This window comes from Rattus norvegicus, chromosome 13 (genome assembly GCF_036323735.1).
Source record: "Rattus norvegicus strain BN/NHsdMcwi chromosome 13, GRCr8, whole genome shotgun sequence".
NCBI lineage: Eukaryota > Metazoa > Chordata > Mammalia > Rodentia > Muridae > Rattus > Rattus norvegicus.
Window position 1 is genome coordinate 65,283,296 of NC_086031.1, and position 13,396 is coordinate 65,296,691.

At 38.9% G+C, this 13,396-nt stretch overlaps 1 protein-coding gene across 7 annotated transcripts in view; it reads right to left on the bottom strand.

Annotated features, from left to right (window-relative positions):
* Hmcn1 (hemicentin 1) overlaps positions 1-13,396 on the bottom strand; it is a 469,150-nt gene that overhangs the window by 117,764 nt on the left and 337,990 nt on the right. For all 7 annotated transcript variants that reach the window (XM_039090457.2, XM_039090458.2, NM_001271292.1 and 4 more), the window contains 7 exon segments: positions 12,055-12,246; positions 10,771-10,944; positions 10,318-10,431; positions 9,043-9,188; positions 5,682-5,832; positions 2,900-3,094; positions 1,337-1,450 (listed from right to left, as the gene is read on the bottom strand). In XM_039090457.2, coding sequence (XP_038946385.2) covers positions 1,337-1,450; positions 2,900-3,094; positions 5,682-5,832; positions 9,043-9,188; positions 10,318-10,431; positions 10,771-10,944; positions 12,055-12,246 — 1,086 coding nt within the window.

A 13,396-nucleotide genomic window follows, 5' to 3' on the forward strand; every position in this document is an offset into this window, starting at 1 on the left:
GAGATGAATGCCTAATCTTTCATATCATGTCAACATTTTCTGTATAAAAGAAAAACTTTTATTTTTTGTGGTATGTTGGCTAGGTTTTGTCGACACAATGGAGGCATAGCTGGGAAAAAGGATTCTCAACCGACGAGTTGAGAACTCAGTAGATTGGAGTGTAGCAAGACTGGGAGTGCATTTCCTTGACTAGTGATAGACGTGGAAAGACTAGGCTTGCTGTGGGAGGTGTCATCCCTACGTAGGTGGTCCTGGGTTGTGTGAAAAAGAAGGCTGAGTAAGCCATAAGGAACAATCCAGTAAGCAGCAACCTTGAAAGGAAGGCTCCCGCTTAAGTTCTTGCCTCTGGGTTCCTGCCTCGAGCTCCTGCTTTTGGGTTTGGTCAATAACCTGTGCATTGGGATAGGTAAGAGTAATAAACCCTTTCCTCCCCAGGTGTTTTTTGGTCCTGGCTTTTTAATCACAGTAGAAAGCAAACTAGAGATTGATTCTTATAAATCCTCATGGCCGTTCCCTAGTTTGGCCTCCTTCTCCTGATTCTAATAACTCCATTTGTCTTAAGGACATAATACTTCTTCCACTTGATGTCCATGTATCAGATGGTTCAAGAGCAGGCATAAGAATGTGATCTCATCGCTAGAATGCTACAAGCTTTTGGTGTCTGTGGTGGACTCAAAGATGCATAGATGATTCCCAGGAAGAACAGTCAACTTTAGGACTTCACTTATAAATATTAGATAATATGAAACCAGGAAGTTAATCTAGAGCTGCTAATGTTCACCTTGCTGCTCAAGGGAACCACCTGCCTGATAGTCACATTAACATCATCATCATCATCAACATCATCATCATCATCAACAACAACAACAACAACAACAACAACAACAACAATAATAATAATAGCAACAAGAAGTCAAGAGAAATAGAAAGGTAAAACCTGGATAGCTTTGACCTCTTTTGAGCCAAGGCAGTCAAAAATGACTGGTTGGAGATTACTCTACTCTAGAACTTTTCCAAGTTTATGAATCAGTAATCCACATACTCTCTCTCTCTCTCTCTCTCTCTCTCTCTCTCTCTCTCTCTCTCTCCCTCTCTCTTTCTCTCCCTCTCCCTTCCTCCTTCCCTCTCTTCCTCCCTCCAATTTTGTTATTTGAGATCTTAGAAGTTCTGACTAATGTGTTCTCAGTGTGCATACAACACAGTAGTCCTTAGAAGAAGTATCCATTTCTTTTGCCTTCATAGTTTCTAAAGTGTCAGGGTGACACCCTGCAAACATTAGTCATTGAAAAATATTTCGGAGTGAAAAATGCTTAATCAACAAAAGAAAGCAACTTACAGAGCACATGGATGTCATACTGAAGGGAGTCTTCCCCGGCTTCATTCACGGCCACACACGTGTACCGCCCGGCATCTTCTACTTTAGCCCGGGGAATCTGCAGCACTCGTCCTCCTAAAAACACAGATCCTAGTATGTCACTCCTCTCCTCCGAACACAGTGTGAACACAGATCATGATCAGAGCTACGCCTTGTTTCCCTACATCTAATGACATTTATTTATGCTTGGGTCAATGTTCCAACTTCCTCTAATCATTTCATTTTTATCTCAGATAATATCCATTTTCACAGCCAACATTACATTGCTAAAAAGTGATCCGATACTGTACCACAAGTCAGAAGTTTTGAGAAATAGATAGCTGGTGTCAATTTTTCTAGAGATTTTCTCTAAGCCCTCCATTATGCTCTGTGTGGAACGTCACTGTGCGGCAATGCGTTGTTCGTGCAGTTTTTGAGTATTTTTCATTGATGTTTTCAATGTACCCTATAAAACCTCATTTAAAGACACATATCCAGGGCTCTAAAGAGTAAAGTATATTTTAGCTTTTATGTTTTATTCAAGAGTTCATGTACAATACCAGGGAAAAAAGCTCTTATTACATATTCATAAACTTTTTAGTGTTGATAATAAAATTTAGAGAAAAGTTGTAACAGTCACGTTAAAATTCACATGTATGTTCACCAATTATTTTTGTTGCATGTCATTTTAGATATCTCCTGCTATCATATGGATAGAATATTTCGTTAAGCTATTTCAGTAAGTTTGGAGGTATTATGACTTCTTAAAACCATATACTCATAGATCTATATATCATAGAAATAAATATAATCCCTCCCAAAAGTATAGTACACAGCCAAACCGGGAAATTTAGAAACTTGTACTAAACCCATAGCCTCTTCTAGATTATTGTCACAGGAAGCTTTTTATAGTCCATTTTCCCTAGGCCTCGATAATTCATGTCATGTACTACACACAGCTACCATGTCTGTTTCTCCCATTTTCACTCTTACTTTATAAATGTATTATTTCAATTGACTTGGGCTAACTTTGCCTGTGGTACTGCATTGGCCCTAAAGGTATACTTTTGGAGTGTTAACAAACCCTGATATTTGCTTACTTGTGAGAATTATACTGAAACCTTGAAAATATTATTTTAAAAATGTTAAGCATCTTTTCCATCAACAAACCATGTGATAATTAAAATATTTAAATATTAAGTATTTATAATTGCTTGTGAAAACGCAATCAATCAATAAATCAAATAATAATTATTTGCAAACATGTGTTTGAATTTAGATTAACGATGTATAGAAATCGAACTGACAAAGGACATCAATACAGAAAGAGGCATGAAGAAGTCCAAGAACTTGCATACATTGATTACAACAATGGAATAGAAGTAGAAAGTAAGCTAAAGGTTTCTGTTGTCAAATTCTCAAGGTAGGCTCTTCCACATATGGCAGTCAGCAACCCAAACTTTGGTTCAATTACAGTGAACTGGTCCAATAAGTGAGGAGAGAAACACTTGGCAGAGATTCGTGCTTTTATGTGGCAGTGTTTACCTGGCAAAATCAACACTCTGTCACTGGAGGTCAGAGGTCGGCCATCTTTGTACCATGTAAGGGTTGGTGGAGGAGCAGCGTTTGTCTCACAGTGCAGAGAAATAGGGTTGTTGATGATCACGTCTTTGGCTTCTCCACTCCTGCCGGTGTCTAACATGTTTCCTATTTCCCAGAGTTTCTGAAAACTTGGAGGAACTATGGAGGGAAAGCATGGATACTTTCAGTGTCATTATCATGATTGACCCATCAAAGATGTCAACTGTATCTCACCAAATAATTTGTGGATTTAGTAAGTTAGACAATGCCAAAGTATTTTTTTTTGTATGAAGGAATTTTTTAATTGCCCATGAGTGGTTCACTTAAAAAAGACAACCATCATTCACATAACACCCAGCCTCCAGGCTCCAGGAGGAAGGGAATTAGGCTTCAAGCTGACCCACACAATTCCTTTGGTGGTATGGGAGTTAGCCCCAGGACCACATGCACACCACTGACCCACACCCCCAAGGCCCACATTTCCCAAATCCTTTCTGTAGTAAGTAAGAGCTGTCTTACACCTCTATCTCCCAGTAATACCATTAGCCAGGCATGCCTGGATCAAACCCGTGATCCTGAGTGGTCACAGAAATAAGTCTCAGTTGGGGTTAAAGGCATAACACTGAGGGAGGAGGCTCCTTCCCTGTCACTCTAAATGAGTCCATGTTCATTCCCACCATTCCTCTGGGGAAGTACACTACCCAGAAAGAAAGGACTGTTCTCAGACAGGCTGAGTAGCTCCAGCTCCCCACCCCCAGATCCCCAGAAGGGTTCTTGTTCCTACAACGGCCACTGTCTTGCACAAATGCAGTATTGACTTCCTCTTCTCTTTATTTTGTCACTCAAAACACCAAAGTTCTGTGCCACTTCTGACAGAAACCACAATTCAGAACTTGCTATATCACCTACGTTTAAAATAATAAGTGCGACTAGTCTGGAACTCTTTATAAACCCGTCCGTTTTCTTTGTCATAGCACTCAACCTGTCCCTCATTTATCCTCATCTCGAGTCTGTGAGGTAGACAGGAAGAAAAACAGCTCAGACATTTTTTTTTCTAAATCATGTAACTCACAGGTGGCAAACCCAGCCCTCCTCAGCTACCTTTGAGCACTGACATCTAGCAGCCAAAATATTTTCAAAATACTTTTATGCTTCCCAACAGCAGCCAGACAAAGAGTAGCCATCAGTGAGAGTCAAGTGGAGGAATAAAGTCTGTGGTGCTCTGAGTCTGCATTTGACCATGCAGTTAGTGTAAGAGATGCCGCTGACTGACCAGCAATGGGGCCCACTTTTGAGGAGGAATGTGGTAAGAAATGTGGTTGCTACAGGAAACACTACTTTCGAGGCACACACAAACTATGCACGGGCTCACTTGATAACAATATTAATGATCTGTCTTATGAACGAAGTTAAACAAAATGAACAATCAGGACTAAGCTATTAAAAATAGGATATCCTCACTCTTTTCTGACAGTGGGTATGAGTTTTATCAGCAGTAAACTACCAATACATTAAAGACATTTCAAAAGTGTGTAACCTGAATTTTCAAGATTTAGATATGTATGAAAAAAATCAAAGACTTGTGAAAATTTTGTGTACCCAGATGTTATTTATGAATAATGAAAACTTGGAGACAACCTGGATATTTAACTCTAGGAGTTTGGTTAAATTAGGATATTTGCGTATAGAAGTGATGAAATAGGCAGTCTTAAAAGTTATGTTAAGGGCTGGGCTAAGGCTAAGGGGGAGAGAGAGAGAGGGGGGGGAGGGAGAGGGAGAGGGAGAGGGAGAGGGGGAGGGGGAAGGGGAGGGGGAGGGAGAGGGAGAGAGAGAGAGAGAGAGAGAGAGAGAGAGAGAGAGAGAGAGAGAGAGAGAATTTAGCATGCATAAGGTCATAGATTTAATCCCTAGCACTGGCAAAAAATAATTCAGCTGGTGAGTGGTAACATCCAGAAAAACAATCCAACAATAGCAGGCATCAGTTCTTAATCACCTTAGGAGGGCTTAGGTGTCTTATCTCAGGTATTATTCTTAGCAATCCCAAGGGGTAACAATTTTAAAGGAAAATAACGGACACTTAAAATATTTTGACTACCTGTCCAAGACACAAAATTTATAGGTGTACTCATCCATCTCATAAAGTTGGTCTACTCTGAATTCATTATTAATGCTTTTACTGTCTCCTGTATAAGGCTATATGATATATACCCTTCATGGTACAACGTCAGTGCAGTGTTGATGTAAGAGAAGTCAGTTATTGAGTTTTGTAAATGATGTTGTCCCTTAAAATACCAGAAGGAAATGCATAAAATAAGAACTATAGGCTTATAGAACTAGAGACATGGCTCATAGCTTAAGAGCACTCGTTGCTCTTGTAGAGGACCAAGGTTCAGGTCCCAGAACCTATCTGGTGGCTCCAAGGCATCTGTGATTCCAGTTTTATGGGATTTGACGTCCTCTTCCATGGGAACCAGACATACACTTGATGCATATATATATATACAAATATACATATATGCATATTTGTATACACATAATTTGCATAAATGCATTCATTCAGGCAAACACTCATATAAATAAAAACAAAAATGTCTAAAAACATATGAAATTTTTCTCTTCTATAATTTCTTGAAAATTTCATAATGAACTTATTAAGAGAAGAAAATGATTTTTAAAGTAAACCAAGTCAAATCTCTTTTCCATTAGTTAAGAGAGTGTGAAAATTGTTCTGCAATAAGCATATTACCTTGGATATTCACATCAAAATCCAACTCATCTTCGCCTGCGAGGTTAGAGGCCACACAGGTGTATCTCCCGGTGTCTGATATCTGAGCTTCCTTGATTTGAAGAGTGTGCCCATTTTCAGCGATGTTAACATGATGATCTGATTTAAGGGGCTGTGATTCAATTATAACAATGTCAGTATTGTATATGCTAATAGAGCTAAGATAACCCTGCAGATGATCAACACTGTGACTCTTTAATAAATGGAGATAGGTAAATTATTCAAGATAGCAGTGATTAATTTAATTTGATCAAATTGTTTTCTAAGTAATTTTTATCTCTTGAAAATTATAGCTGATATAGTTCACATCATGTAGGTAATTGTAGAAGATACATTTATATATCCTTTATAACAGAAAACATGTTCTTAGCATCATATCCATGAAAGAAAAAGTGTCTCCAGATAATCTTATCAAGTATTTAAAAAGTGTGTCTTGTTGATAGCTTTCTAGAAAACTGTAATAAATACAACTTTGCTAAAAGTTTAGAACATTATCACGATACGATTTTATCTGAGATTATCATTATTTATTCAGAAACATGCTTACTTCATACATAAGACTGTTTTAGGCTGAGGATATGTTATGACATATTGCAATGGGCATTATAGGTCTTTCTCCATTATTTAAAGATTTTATTCCTGACTCACTGGCATTGCTTCTGCCTGCTGTCAACCAAAGACATGACCACTCAGCTTCTTGATTTCCTCTTACCTATGCCAGCACTTTTTTATTCCATCCCATTAGACAGTTCAGCCATAAGGAAGTGGTTCTTGCTGCAGCCTACCTACACAATTTCTGAGGACATTAACCGTCAACCATTCAAAAATGTGTTCTATGTGTAAGGTGTCTAATTTTATCCTCTTAACGTTCCTTGAATCTGATCTAATCAAATCTTTGTTTTCGTTGCTTGATAAGGAAGACAGTCAAGGTCATTCATGACAGACATGTGGCTACATATACCACTCTGCCTTTTTTCTGTTCTTGGTGGTATTTGACACAAGGTGACTTGTCTTCATTTTTTTTTTATTTTATTTTTTTTTATTAACTTGAGTATTTCTTATATACATTTCGAGTGTTAGTCCCTTTCCCAGTTTCCGGGCAAACATCCCCCTCCCCCCTCCCCTTCCTTATGGGTGTTCCCCTCCCAACCCTCCCCCCATTGCCGCCCTCCCCCCATAGACTAGTTCACTGGGGGTTCAGTCTTAGCAGGACCCAGGGCTTCCCCTTCCACTGGTGCTCTTACTAGGATATTCATTGCTACCTATGGGGTCAGAGTCCAGGGTCAGTCCATGTATAGTCTTTAGGTAGTGGCTTAGTCCCTGGAAGCTCTGGTTGCTTGGCATTGTTGTACTTTTGGGGTCTCGAGCCCCTTCAAGCTGACTTGTCTTCATTTTGAAGTAACTTTTCCACTTTGTTTGAGACACTCCAACCCTTTTTCCTCTACTCCCAAAGTCAGAAACACACTACACATGTCTTCTGTTGTGCTCTCTCTCCTCTCTCCTCTCTCCTCTCTCCTCTCTCTCTCTTTCCCCTCTCTCTCCTCCCTCTCCCCCCTCTCTCTCTCTGTGTTTGTGTGTGTGTGTGAGTTCAGGAGTCTGCAGAGGCTAGAAGAGACCCTAAGGCTGGTTCTGGAGTTACAGGCAAATGTGAGCTGAGTAATGTGTGTGTCTCTGACTAACTTTTCTATTCCACATCTTAGACTCTTTATGACTGACTTAAGTTTTTAGTTTAGTTTTTTGTTGGCATTGGGCTTTTCTTGTGGGTGGTTTTTTTTTTTTTGTTGTTGTTGTTGTTTGCTTGTTTTGGATTTTGTTTTGGCTCTGAAAACTTAAGTGGACAGAGATTTTTGACCTGTTTCCTTCTCATCTAAATTTGTTGTACATAAAAGAGTGCCTAGCAAACAGTTGAGATTCAAATAATTTTGGATGCAACAAATCATATTAATATTATTAATATTACATCACATATAAATATACCACAGTTAAATTTTCTGTATCAAAATAAAAATTTCAGGACAAGGATGAATAAAATGTTCAGATTGTATTAGAAGTTATTATAGCTGATATTGTCAATATCTTTTGGTGGTTTTTCTAAAAAAACATACTACTTTATTAAGTTTGCAGATTTAAAAAAGAACTGAAAAATGATATGGTAAAAGTATTTATTGATAATATTGCTTCTTGTTCGTTATTTTAGGAAGCCAGTCCCAGGCCTTAAAATAATTAGAAGTGCCAGTCAGTATAATTTTACCTATTCCAGAGACCGAATTTGAAACTAATAATTATTAGTGAATTTTGAAAGCAGTCTAGTTTCTATTTAAATTCTAGTGCTTCCCTGGTCTTTACTTTTGTGGATCTCTCCATGTGTAGTAGCATACAGGATGAAAAGGCTTTATAGAAAATTAAAACCAAATTAATGATATAATTTCAAAGGGCTGGGAACACATGTGTTTGCAAGCAAGGTTTTACAGAGTTGATAATACATCACACTGTGTGCTTGTGCAGTGCAGAGCCAACAGAAGCAGAGCATGGTGGGAGTTCTGCATTTTCCTTTTGCAATGGCTTCCAGATGATACATGCTTATTTTATATGAAAAGATACCACCCCCTGCCGATATCACAGAATCCATCTGGGATCTGGAAGGAAACCACGAAGCCACATCTTCCTTGCCTCTAGAGTCATACTATGACCTAAACTTTACAACTTGAGCTTGACTGACCATTTGGTTGATTGTGTGTAAAACTCGATAAAGAGCGCCTTGGCTGTTTCCCATCTGTATTTAGTAGTCTCCCTCTAACCCTTCCCATGTCATGTCTGTCCCTTTGCCCTCAAAATGATTTTTTTATTAAGTATTTCTTACTGCCCCTGGGTAATCATAGTATGCCCTTACATCTTTAAATTTCTCATATATTAGGATATCAAAAACGTTACCTTTTGTGAAAGATGTAGTGGTATTTAGAGAAAGTTCTGCATAAATTTAGACCTCATTTTAGGACCATGAATGGGTTTCTTCTCTATTAAATTTAGTTGTCTGGGTGGAACACTCCTCTAATTCCCCATTGGGACGGTAGCCAGATTTTCACAGTCAAGTGCTAATGTACACAAAACCAATCTTGCTTACATCCCAGTGGTGGAACAATACCAAAGGTATTAAACATGTTCTTTTTTTCCATTTAATTAAAATTTTAAAAGCAGTTTCATATTTGAGGAGCATGATTGACTATTTTTAATATCAGAGTGGGTGGGATAAATCTGTTTCTTTTTAAATTGTTATTTTCATCTTTAAGAAATAAAGGACAAATGAAATGTAGTTGTGACTGGCCTGTCCGTCCTTGTACCAGCGGAGGGAGGCAGATGGAATCGCGTAAGCCTCACACTCCAAAGTCAGGCTGCTGTTCACTCTGATCTTCACCTCCTTCGGGGAAAGACCCGTCCCCAAAAGGTCCCCTTTCTTGATGATGGGCGGAACTGCACAAGATCAACATAGAAGAATTAAGCACTGAATGTTTTAAATACACAGTCTACCGCACAGATCACAGGAAGCAGCAGTCAACAAGGTGCCAAGCAGATAAGAGGCTTCTCCACCAGCCTTCCACGAATGACCTCAGCATCCCAGGAAATGGGAGTCTCCGGACATATAATATGAATAAAATATATCTGTATCTCTTCATTATTATAAAACTGCTGGAGAGACCAATGTCCTTCAAATTTGTATCTGTTCCGGGCCCACATAGTTCAACCATGACCCATATAATACATGGCATTGACTTGTAGGGCACCAAGTCAAAGTAAAAATAGCAATCAGAAATATATACTTTGTTTATAAAGTAACACCAATAACGTAGGAAGAAAGGCCTTACAATGTGGCCTCCATTGATGACAGTATGAGTTTTGTCTTTTACTAATAGGTCGATTACATTGTCATAATCCGACACTACTGATAATCTCATCTTGAGCTCTGGAGCAGGCACCAGCATGTAAACAACACCCCAACAGGTCACACTGAGTGGACCCAGTGGACTCTTCATGAATGGTTTTTGCATATATATGTGTGATTGTGTGTGTGTGTGTGTGTGTGTGTGTGTGTGCTCGTGGATGTGCACATGCATGTGTAGAAACATATGCACATGTGTGCATTTGTAGTCCCAAGGTTAATACCGGAATCTTCTTCAATTATCTCCTACCTTATATATTGAGGAATAGACCTTTGCTGAATCCACAGCTTACTGTTATGATTAAAGTAGCCAGCCAGTTTTTTCTACACATTTCCTGTCTGCCATTCTGGCATGAGACCTGCTTGTAGGCTTTCATACCCATTTGACATTTACATGGGTTCTGGGCTTCTTAACTCTCATAACAAACATGTCAGTCACTGAACCATCTTACCAGTCCTGGCTCTTTACGTCTTTAAGCAACTAAGGCCATGGGCATAATACTTAATGTAGCTTCCATCCTTGATGAGACAAGCTAGATAAGTAAGAGTCTTTAGTATACTTGTTGATCAGTATGAAACAATTAGGAAAAATAATGAAAAACAGGATTAAGAAAGCTAGAAGCCTCCAGGAAGAGGCAGCAGAAGCATTCTTCTGGAACTTACTGTAGACCTTCACTTCGTAGTGCTTTATCATCTCCCCAGCCTCATTAGTGGCCACACATGAGTATCTTCCGGCATTGTCTTCCTGTGCGTTTAGGATCTGCAGAGTACGGCCTCCTAAAACATGGAGGAACATTGAAGAATCTTTGACAGCGGACGCGGGGGAAGGCAGGGTACTAGGACTTCAGCTCTTATTGTAAATACTGCTTCTTATGAATACAATTTAGTGGGAGATATTTGATGGAAAAAATAAGCCACACTATTTGTTCTGTGTCTTTTGAAAAGTAACGTTCAAGTATTTTTAAAATTTAAGATAGATGTCAAAGCATAAGTAGGAAGACAGAGATAGACTGTCACAGAACGAAAACACAGGCGGTTTTATTAAAAATAACGTGTTCTCTACTACAGTAGTAGACAGCGCACGTCCATCTGGGCTACCTGAGGTCAGTCGGTTACCTGGAAGGATGCGAAGGTTCCGGCTGGATTCTAAAGGCGCGCCGTCCTTGAACCAGGTGATGGTGGCCGGGGGATAGGAATATGCCTCACACACTAGAGAAGTGGGGCTGTTAAGGATGACAATAACGTCTTCGGGGCTGCCATCACTGTCTACACCAGCAATTGTAGGAGATACTAAAAGGTTGGAAGATTTATTAAAGAAACAGACTTAGAAAACCTCTTAGGTATCGGCTGCCGAATTGCCATTGCCCTTGTCTATGCAATCCCAGGTTTTAAGAGTTACAAAGCAATTAATCATCATTATTCTCTATAAAATCAGCGAGAAACATCATATGCTAAAGGAGGAGGGTAACACACACACAAGAGGTAATGACATCACTGTAATGTAACACAAACCTCCACATGCATCTTTCTGTATTAGACTATATCGGTTCTGCCTATAGGGATCTTTCGTCCTATACACGATGTACTATTTATATATGCTACTACTCAATCCTTTTCACTTGATCAACTGGTATTTCTTACATATATGTAAATGCACATGGGACCCATTTAGACTACAACCTCTGTTTGAAATTCCTGTTCTATGTGGGGATGTAAGAGTATCCGTGTGCAGGACAGTATTTATGTGGACCCCAAACGATTTGGAGTAGCTATGAAAATAGTTGAACAAACTCAAATTAATTGTATATTCACACACAGTGAATTTAGTATCACTGTCGTCTAATTTAGCGTAAGTTTTTAAATATTGATAGTCAAATGTAGTAGATTTAGGTGGGGTACATGTTAAACTTGAGAAACTTAGAATGAACTTCAGTGATATGCTTGAAACATAAACGTAACTTTGATGCTGTAAGGCCAATGCTGATGCATTAATACATTCTGACGTTTAATCACACCCAGGCCACCGAGACCCAAAGAGGGTCAATCTCCAATAAAAGCACAGAGGCTCAGGGAGAGAGGCACAGGGTCTCAGGCTGAGACTCCCTGTCTACCTTCACAACTTGCCCCTTCCCCATGGCATAGTTAAATGTCTGTCTTGATCATTAGTATTCCCTGTACAAAGCACTATGCCCAGAACATAGTTTACTCCATAACAATGAAAGTAAAAACAGCCTACATATGTGAGTGTTGGGATCCTCCACATAATGAAATTCAATGAGAGACAGTGAGTGTGGGGGGGGGGAATACAGAGAGAGAGAGAGAGAGAGAGAGAGAGAGAGAGAGAGACAGACAGACAAGAAACATTGATCATCCAAGACGTGAAATGAAGTTCACACCTACCAAACACATTGAGACTGAAACTTTTGCTTTTGTCACCAGCTATATTAGAGGCCAGACACGTGTATCGTCCTGTGTGGGACACTTGAGCATTGGTGATCTGAAGAAAACGGCCTCCAGACATCATGTGGTGTACTTCGTCTTCCTGGAGAAGCTGTCCGTCTTTGTGCCATGTGATCTGTGGCACAGGATTCCCTGTTAAGAAAAAAGCTACTTTTTTGAGGCAGCCCAGTATCACATATGCGTAAATGGAAACATCCAAAGAAGGTGTTTTCACAGCGCCGCTGTTTTTTTCTGTGTCCCACCTTCAAAGCAACAAAGTGGCTATTCTTTCTGAAGCGGTGCCATACTACATACATGAATCGTTTTAAATGTATAGTGATTACAAGATGATGGAAGATACACAACGAACAGACATCATTTCAGATCTACGTGAGCTTTCATCTGTAAATGATTCTAACACTGGTCTCCGTGCTTAAACAAATAAGGTGCTTTAGCTCTCGTAGTTAACTATTTTCATAGTAATTCACTTTTAAAGCCTGAAGCACACATCATGATCAAAAATATTATAAATTCTTTTCTATTCATACTAAAACCCTTTTTTATTCTTTTAAGAGGAAACAGCAGAAAAATAAGGCATTTATTTCAATGAACATTTTGTGCTATACTGGGATTCTTACTAAGAGTTCAGAGGTCTAATTAAAGTAACTATTCATTCAGTCTTTGTAGCTGACAGAAAACACTTTTGATAGTTGTAAATGGAGGTGAGTGTTCAATGTTAGTTAAAATTATTCCTTTGCCATTTATTAATTTTAAAGCCACAAATGAAAACAGGTAGAATGGATGATCAAAAATCAGGGAGCTTAAACAGACAATACTATGACGTTTAGGCCAAGACAGGGAGGGAAAAAGGGAGGGGAGGCAGGGAAGGAGCAGGGAAAACCAGACACCACTTTCTTTCCATGTGGACACAACTGTTCTCTACATGACACTTGTTAATTGCCCCTTTGCTTCCAGGAAAGAAAAGGTGTAGGCAGCACTCGTCACAGCTGCTTTAAAAAATATTTTCTTATTTCAATTTATTACTCACACAAGATATATAAACCATGCAGTAAGAAACTTATCAAATCTTACTTGAAACTCTCTTTTCCAATAAAATGTTCTTAGGTATTCTCATCCTTCACCCATAACTGTAATATCTTTTGTTTACAGTAAAGGGGGATTGAAATGTTCTGTTAGATATCTTTAAAATTTCTTACTTAAACTATTGTTTTAAAATGTGTGTTACCGTGGGGATTATTATATAATTATACATTTTCCCTACCCTTTGTCCCCTTCAAAGCTC